This window comes from Triticum urartu, unplaced genomic scaffold (genome assembly GCF_003073215.2).
Source record: "Triticum urartu cultivar G1812 unplaced genomic scaffold, Tu2.1 TuUngrouped_contig_6088, whole genome shotgun sequence".
Taxonomy (NCBI): Eukaryota; Viridiplantae; Streptophyta; class Magnoliopsida; order Poales; family Poaceae; genus Triticum; species Triticum urartu.
In genome coordinates, this window is record NW_024116818.1 from 6,438 (window position 1) to 14,495 (window position 8,058).

General features: G+C 42.6%; 2 protein-coding genes across 3 annotated transcripts; one reads left to right on the forward strand and one right to left on the reverse strand.

Annotated features, from left to right (window-relative positions):
* The first annotated feature begins 866 nt into the window (after nucleotides 1–866).
* LOC125530122 (uncharacterized protein YnbD-like) lies at nucleotides 867–4,431 on the forward strand. Of its 2 annotated transcripts, none has more exons than XM_048694521.1 (3): nucleotides 867–1,095; nucleotides 1,381–1,947; nucleotides 3,966–4,431. In XM_048694521.1, exons 2-3 carry the CDS (start codon nucleotides 1,404–1,406, stop codon nucleotides 4,199–4,201), a joined length of 780 nt encoding a protein of 259 aa, XP_048550478.1. In that variant the 5' UTR covers nucleotides 867–1,095; nucleotides 1,381–1,403; the 3' UTR covers nucleotides 4,202–4,431. The 2 variants fall into 2 exon arrangements, with proteins under 2 accessions (XP_048550478.1, XP_048550480.1); XM_048694523.1 differs by having other exon boundaries at nucleotides 1,388–1,947.
* Nucleotides 4,432–5,569: 1,138 nt separating this feature from the next.
* Nucleotides 5,570–8,052, reverse strand: LOC125530123 (transcription factor LG2-like). The gene is made up of 3 exons (XM_048694524.1): nucleotides 7,944–8,052; nucleotides 6,146–6,288; nucleotides 5,570–5,900 (listed from the first exon to the last, which is right to left on the reverse strand). Exons 1-3 carry the CDS (start codon nucleotides 8,001–8,003, stop codon nucleotides 5,801–5,803), a joined length of 303 nt encoding a protein of 100 aa, XP_048550481.1. The 5' UTR covers nucleotides 8,004–8,052; the 3' UTR covers nucleotides 5,570–5,800.
* Nucleotides 8,053–8,058: the final 6 nt, after the last annotated feature.

Below are 8,058 nucleotides of genomic sequence, written 5' to 3' on the forward strand. Positions count from 1 at the left end.
TTTTGCTACTTCTTTTTGCATGAAGAAGATAATGGACTCATGATTAGTAAACTAAAGCAAAGAAGAAAAAAATGAAAACATAAGTGGTGACATGGCAACACGGTAGAGCAGGGAAATTCAGTATTTTAACTGCATGATTGCTGATATGGCATGATAGCCAAGTTGGCATGTGTGCATGTCAAGATAAATAGAGTAGTGAGGATGAATCTCTCCTCGCGCGTTGCTACGATAACTTTGTTAAAAAATGCGTAAGTAGTTGCTAAAAAACTAAATCTAATGAAAAGAAAATATACGTGTGAAAATCAATAAAAGTAAGTGTTTAAAAATAGAATAAAAACTTTTGAAGTACAGTTAAAATGTCATTTCGAACAAAATATGAAGGATGACTAACATGAATATATGATGTAGCTGTGTTACATGCATAGACTAATGCAAAATAATTGTAATTTATAAGTTAAATGCATGACTCACTTATGTAGTAGATTTTGCATGGCTTAGTGGGAGAGAAGACTTAAATACATTGCTTAGTGAGATGTTAAGGTGGACATTTTGCATGTTGAGAGAATTGAGACCAACTTCTTAATAATGTAAAATGTATAAAGAGCAAATTCTTAAAAGAAAAAAATTAGACACAAAATTAAAAGAAAAAATATTTTGAATAAGAGAAAACTCGCGACCTTTTGCGCGGATCCACTCCCCTTCGGTGTCCAAATTCTATCCTACTGCAAGAACCTGGGCTAGGCCCACGCGAATGCAGACGAGAACGAAATCTGTAGTTTACTACGTCTGAGCATCCAGCCCAGCCCATGGCTCCTGGTTCGCAGACGCGTTCGTTCTGCTTTGGTGGAAAAATCCCTAACCCGGTCTAAAAAAAAAAGGAAAATCCCCAACCCAGACCGCCGCGTCACTGCTCCGCTCCTCTCCATCTTTCTTCCCGTCGGCCGAGAGGCCAGAAGCACCGGGCACCGTCTCCCGTCGGCCGAGGCCAGAAGCGCCGGGCACCCTCTCCCGTCGGCCGTCGCGATCTCTACACCCGCCGCTGCTGGGATCAGAGCGAGACCCCTCGATCCGTTCCCCACCGTTTCTCCCTAGGAGGTATGTTGCTCCCTGTTCAGATCGCTACATAGGATTTACGGCGTAGCTTGCTGTTGAATCCGGGGTGATGGATTGGAGATTTACCGATGCGCAAGCGCAGAGAAAAAGTACCATAGCTAAGCAGTAGGCGGAATACTGCAGTTGTTCGGTGTACGCGTGATAATGCCTTGTGTGTGTTGTTGGGGGGGGGGGGGGGGGAACCCTAAAGGCGTAGCTTCCTCTTAGCTGGAACTGGGTACTATTCCTCCCGATTCACGTTTGTTGATATTGTATCTTTGATGTCAGGGTTCAGTTGAAGGCTTGTGGAGATGGGTTGGGGGATATCCCGGTTGATTGGACTGAAGGCTGCTGTCTTGCTCACCGCAGCGTATTTCGTTCATGGACTGGGCATGAAACTGCTCTCACTGCCCCTCATATACACCTGCCTGATTGCCGTGCTTATCTCCATTGCTTCCCATCCGTCGGTCGACCTCCCGTTGCTCCTCGGCAAGGCATCCAATGGAAGCTTTCCCCTGTGGTCATGGGTCATGTTCTCGCCCTTTCTCTTTTTCATCCATCTGTTTGTGCTGTTGCGGAGATTTGTGAAAAATGAGCCCTTGTACACCGAGATAGCAGACGGAGTGTATGTTGGAGGCTGGCCTTCTTCAGTTGAACGCCTGCCACCTGGTGAACCCGCAGTCATTGATTGCACCTGCGAGCTGCCAAGAAGCTCAACTATATCTGAGAATTCATATTTGTGTGTCGCTACATGGGATACAAGGGCGCCTCAGCCACCACAGATTGAGTCAGCTGTGCGGTGGGCCGTGAGAAAGCGGTCACAGAACAAACCTGTGTATGTCCACTGTGCCTATGGTAAGTTTTTATCTGTTAGTTTGTTATTCTAGATTTATGAAAAGCCTTATGTTTTATTATGTTTTGATAATAATAGTGGTCGTCTACTTGTCTTCATGCATCTGAATTCACTTATGCAGCTTACTACTCACATTAGATTTTGTTGATAGAGTAGACACATCTACTACCTTGAGGTGGATAAACTGTTGAGCTGTATTGTGGGTGTGCTGATGTGCATTTCTGTCCTGTGGTTGTCCTTAGCATTTCTGATTTACCTTTCAATATCTATCAAAGTTAAACTGCCTCTCATACATTATAGGATAAATTTAATGACATATAACAATCTTCACTAATTGCCATCATATATGGGTCAAGATATACCCATATGCGCGACTACAAGGTATCCCGTGGTTATTCTAGCATTTCTAATTTATCTTTCCATATCTATCAAAATTAAACTGCCTCTCATACATTGAAGACTAAATTTAATATATGACAATCTTCAGTAAATTGCCATCATATAGAGGTCAAGATATACCCATATGCGTGATTACAAGGTTTGCACATACATAACGAATATTACAAATGTAATTGTAATGTCATCCATTGTCTCAAGGGCTCGTTTGGCCTGGTTTAGACTTAGGACTAAAAATGAAGCTTAAGCAGGAGCTGTGCGGCCAATTAATTTGTTTGTTTAGCTCATATTCATTATAAGTTTACAGTGGTTTGTTCAATTGGGTTATGAATACAAAGTTGTGTGTATTGAGCTCTTAGTTCCAATAGCATGCCCATTTGAATAACCCTAGGTTAGTACAATAGTTATAGACGGTTTTGCAGCCATGCAATACTCAGGTTTAAGTTACCTTATGCCTCGATAGTTATATTGTTTAAAAAGCACCGATACGGGGACACGGACATGGGGATACGCATACGGGGACACATTTTCCAAAAACAGCCATATGGGGATACATCGTGTATAGATTGAAAAAAAAAACATGCCATGTAATAAAAACAGAAAGATAATGAGATGAGATCAAAATACTACCCCATTTGTTGCCTCCATGCCTCCCTTTTCAAGTCCTTGAAAGATTGAACTGAATGATCCTCAATTTCCTCATACTGAGGTCCTTCCAACTTGCAAAATACACCATATGCTAGTATTACAACATAAGGCCGCGTAGGATATTTAGGATCTGGAATACCAGGCCTCTTCACTGTCACCCACTGCCGTGCCGCTGCCCCCAGATGCCATGCTCGGTAGCTAGCAAGAAGGGCACCAGCAGTAACAAGACAGCAAGCTGCGGCACCGGCGTGCCCGTACTTTGCTGCTGAGAGCAAAGCTGGCCGGAGATTTCACATGTCAGAGGCGCCGGCGCAGTCGCAGGAATGTGGACTCGAGGGGAGAATAGGAGATGGGCTGCTCGACTGATGCCTGTTAGGGTTAGTACATTGGCTGACTGGACCTTCTTGTGTCCCTGGCGTATCCCAGTTGTTTAAGCCGTGTCGGTGTATTTTTCTTTTTTTAATCCTGAAATTACGGGATACTCCATGACACACGTGGCCCTGTGTTGCACACCTATTATATGGGGATACAGCGACTTTTGACTTGTCGGTGCTTTCTAGGTAAACAGACAGAAATATTCGAGGTCAAATTATGCATTACAGTTTTGGCATTTTCCTATTATGGAAGGTAGAAATGATGTAGGACATGGTCATGTGGGATCAAGGGTTAACTGCTAAGCATCAAGTCATATGATGCTTGCCTTTGTCCTTTTCACAACTAGGAAGTACTATTTCTTTCTTCCCTTTATATTTTTCTCCATCCAGTCAAGCAAAAGAGCATCAGTGAAGTAGCTTGTAAATTAGCCATTAAGTTGATGCAAGGCAGGATCCAAACAGCCTAATCCATGTGATAAGCTACTCTAGTACTCTATCTATATGAGGCATGCCATTAACCATTACAGAGAGCAAAGTTTCCTTTCCTAGTGCATTAAGCTCTTAACAGCTCGTCATCTAAGTGCTTTGCTAAACTGTAACAGGCCATGGCAGAAGTGTCTGCGTGATGTGTGCACTTCTAGTTGTGCTGGGATTAGCTGACGATTGGAAAGCTGCTGAGCAAATGATCCGCGAGAAGCGACCTTCTATCAGCATGAACACTCTTCATCGCAAAAGCTTAGAGGAATGGTCAAAACACTTGCTTTCTCCCTCAAAAGGAAGTGGGGAATCCGATGTGAGTTCTGTGATTCTTTCGGACTACACCCGGAAAAAGCATTGAACTCGCAAGACACGGACTTGTTCAGTAACTGTGATAATTGAGAAGACTTCATGCTTTGGTGTTATCTACTGTAGTCCTAGTAAATGTCCAAGGCATTTCGTTGTCTAAGTTACTGTCCTCGATTATGTTGTATGGATACGTGGATATTCTATTACTGTGCCTTACAATGTTGCTCTTTTTATGCATACTGTTCAGTGATCCTTGGGGTCATTGAATGCTTTCAAGACAAATCGTTTTGTGGGATTTTCTCTTAAAATAGAGGTCCCTGCTAGCCTGCTAGATTGTCATTTATAACGGAGTGTAGTATGTCTCCCATCCGTACCTTTTGCATTTTTAAGGCAGTACCATGCATTCAATATCCCTGCTAGGTACTCCTCGTTTGGTTCAAGTAAATCCTCAGCTATTCATAGCTTTCTTGTGCTGCACCAGCCCGTCGTGTAACCATTTCATTATGTAAAAAGTTTCTTGTTTTGAAGTTTCCTGACTTACCTATGTTGATTGAAGTTATGCTGAAGTGTACTCATTTTGGTATTCTTTGATTGAGGTTATGCTGAAGTGTGCTCGTTCTGATATTTTTTGTATGCTCACTTGATTTTTCATCCTTTTTACCATCTGTCTGTCCTTATTAATGAGCGGCTTTCTAGTTAGAGGTTGAATTCTGAGCTGCATGCTTGGAATGATCTTCATCTGATAGCAGGTTTCACGCTTGAAACAGTTCTGGCTAGATGCCATGATGAAGCTGATGTTGAGTTCCTGAGTCCCTTGGTCTGGTATTGATGGAGCATCCACAGAGCTGTTTCTTTTACATCTGTTTATCATGTGTGAACTTCCATCTTCTGTTTATTGTTTTATTTATGCAAGGTTCCTTACGCTGTTTCGACATGTATTGCTTAACATTGCTCTTAAATGTTACTGCTTCTTTCATGGTTTCTTTCGCTCAACAATTCGCTGATTGTTTCTAAAGTGCTGCTGACTTGTTCTGGCATTTTTGTTGATTTTCGGTGGCACATTTTCATCAGCGGTTTCAGATATTTCTGGTTTCCATGTAATCTTCTCTCGTTTTCCATCTGTGATATCGGTATCCTGTAGCAGCTGTCCTTTATTGTTTGTTGATATGTTGTTCTCGTCGTTTTCTATTGATTTGACAGTCGATCTTAAATTATTGCTCATCTCTGTTTTGTGATGTTATCTCTAAAGGTCTCCTTCTGCAAAATAAACTTGGAATAACCTAGTATAGATAATAAGGGATTGTTTAGCAAGAATATTCGAATTTGTGTTATTTTTCTGTCTGCCTTTGTAAAGTGGAATTTGTCTGCTCGGGTCCATGAGCAGCCACGCATCTCCCTTCTTTGCTTTGCTTTGCCCCGCTGCGAGCCAAAATTTGATGTACTAATAACTCTTCAGTCAGTTCAGGAGCCATGAGAACAACAGGTGAGAGCCACTCAGCATTGCACCCCAACAATTGCCCCCTCTCCCTTTTCCCTAGTGATGTTGCTTTCTCAAATACTTTAATCAATGATAGAACATTACAGTCCCTCGTTGTCTTCTCCTCTCTTTCTAACATCACTGACCCCTACGTTACACCCTCCAGGAGAAGCCTCAAAATCCGGAGAACTGATTCTGTTGCGGTTGGTGGTGCTGCTGCATGCCTTGCAGCTCGGTTCCTGTTGGGCTGAGGCTCTCGGTTCCAATGAAGTTCCTGGTACAGGAGAAAATAAGAGGTGCAAGTCATTGTCGGTCATGTTCATTTCACCTATGTATGTTTCTGAAAACACAAATATTATGTGCAAAAATATCTTTTTATGCACATGTGTTGAATCCTTATAATGAACAACTAATAAGTGACTTGCCGAATGGATTTTACATATGTTTTTCTTCTTCTGAAACTGGGGAAAAACTAAGACTATAGGGTGCAGTTTTTGCAGCTGAGCGAATGAATCTTACTCGCGAGGACGGGAAGCCCAGAGACTGCTGAGAGCTCGGAGCCGGCGGTAGTACTCCCCGATGGAGAGGAAGCATCGAGCCGCCTGTCGGGTTGTTAGAATCCGTCGCATCTGATGCAACGTTTGCTGCCTCAGATTGTCAGCCTGCAACATTTGCAAGTAAGTCACCCAAAAGACAATGAGATGTCATGTTATACAGTTTTGTAACTTGGCTCGGCTAGGAATTTGACACGACATAGAATGCCGGCATTATATATACTTAGTGATGGGGCATTATCAAGATTGTGCGAGTACATATTCTAATGCTAGGTTGTTTTCACTGCTATATTCTGCTTTCGACGATGGTTCAGATCTTGCAAGGGCTTATCCTAATGTGACATTCTTTTCTGATCGCGTCGTGTGGGACTTAACATGGCATATATATAACAGATAAAATTTGAAGAAAATGAAAACCAAAGGAAAAGGAGAACCTATGATTAGTATCAACAAAATAGCCAGCCTTTCCTGAGCGACCGAAAATAAGAAGTGTCTGATGTGGTCATGTTTATTTGAGTCATTCTTTCTTATAGTAGTACTTCTAACAAATCACTATTATTATACATACTACTTTCTCTGATGCAACTATATCTAAATCCATTCACCATCTTTTTCATAGGAGACTTTATGCAGAATGATTGCCCCAATCATGACCCTAGTAGAATTATTAATTGCCTGCATATATACCTTGATACCTTTTCAAATATCTACATCCACAAACCACAATCAACATATCTCAAAAGGAATCAGGGCTCAGAAAAGGCAGAAAATAAACAAAGACAAAATGGAGGTCTCAATCTTCTTTTATCCCTGGAGGCCTTGAGAGAGAGAAGATAATCCATAAAAAGTCTAGACGATTGTTTTTCCTACACTTGTGATGGAGCAGCAACGCGGTATCCACCTTTCTTCAAGGCTCCTGTCCACGGAGCTGAAATTTAGGTGTGGCTGTGTCCTTTTCTGATGGTTTTTCTGTAGAGGAGACTGTTCATGGGTAGGAACCCTTGCAACTTTTGCAAGGCATGGAACATCATAAATGAGGCCTCCAAGGATACGATTTTTCTCGCTATGATTGTGGGCCTCAGCTGTGGTAGTACCAGCAAGCAAGCAGAGGAGGGAATAAAACAAGAGAGGGATGTGTGGCTGGCACAACACAACAGCACAGGAGAGGGTAGAGAGGCACAAGGAACATAGCTTATGCACAGTTGCAACCGTATGTATTCGTCCATTGACTTTATATCTAGAATGAGACATGTGTCTGTCTATGTACATGTATATATTGTACTAGTACCAGATATGCAGGTACACGTACACATGTGTGATCAGGAATAAACCTTTCCCGCCCTAGGGTAGGGCCCCCACCAACTTGTCTAGAAAACGTACTGCAATAATTGGTTGTACCACTACCAGAAGCATTAGCTTGGTAGTAGTATGGTTTTATTTATAATAACAGGCTGATTATGCATGCTAGAAAGCGCTAATGATGCTTATCCACAAGTTTAATCCGCTGGTTTCTGACAAAAAGTTGGCCTGTCATTCATCATGGAGAAAGTAGGCCATGGCTCCGTAGCCAGCAGCTAGCGTTTCTGACAGGAAAGGACCACCTGTGCTATATACTGTAGCATGAATTTTACTTCCGTAGATTTTTGTATCGTTCGATTCAAGAGAGGTTGTTACTGGTGTAGATTATGATCTAACCGCAGCAAGTTTGATGATGCAGTCCATGTCCAAGAAGAGGAGGAATTGATGTGGTGCTGAGTGCTGACCTGCTGGTAGAAGCTCTCGAGGCTGGCGAGCTTCTCGAGCGCGATGGCCATGATGGCCATGTAGTTGGGGCCGGGGGTGCCGTCGTTGAGCGTGCCGGCGGCGACGGTGTCGGCG

Bases quoted from the DNA above. Each gene is read 5' to 3' on its own strand.
- LOC125530122 (XM_048694521.1), top strand. From the start codon at position 1,404: ATGGGTTGGGGGATATCCCGGTTGATTGGACTGAAGGCTGCTGTCTTG. The intron at 1,948-3,965 runs GTAAGTTTTTAT...AAACTGTAACAG, and splicing joins GTATGTCCACTGTGCCTATG to GCCATGGCAGAAGTGTCTGC.
- LOC125530123 (XM_048694524.1), bottom strand. From the start codon at position 8,003: ATGGCCATCATGGCCATCGCGCTCGAGAAGCTCGCCAGCCTCGAGAGC. The intron at 6,289-7,943 runs GTCAGCACTCAG...CAAATGTTGCAG, and splicing joins TCGAGAGCTTCTACCAGCAG to GCTGACAATCTGAGGCAGCA. The intron at 5,901-6,145 runs GTAAGATTCATT...CTCCTGTACCAG, and splicing joins TGGGCTTCCCGTCCTCGCGA to GAACTTCATTGGAACCGAGA.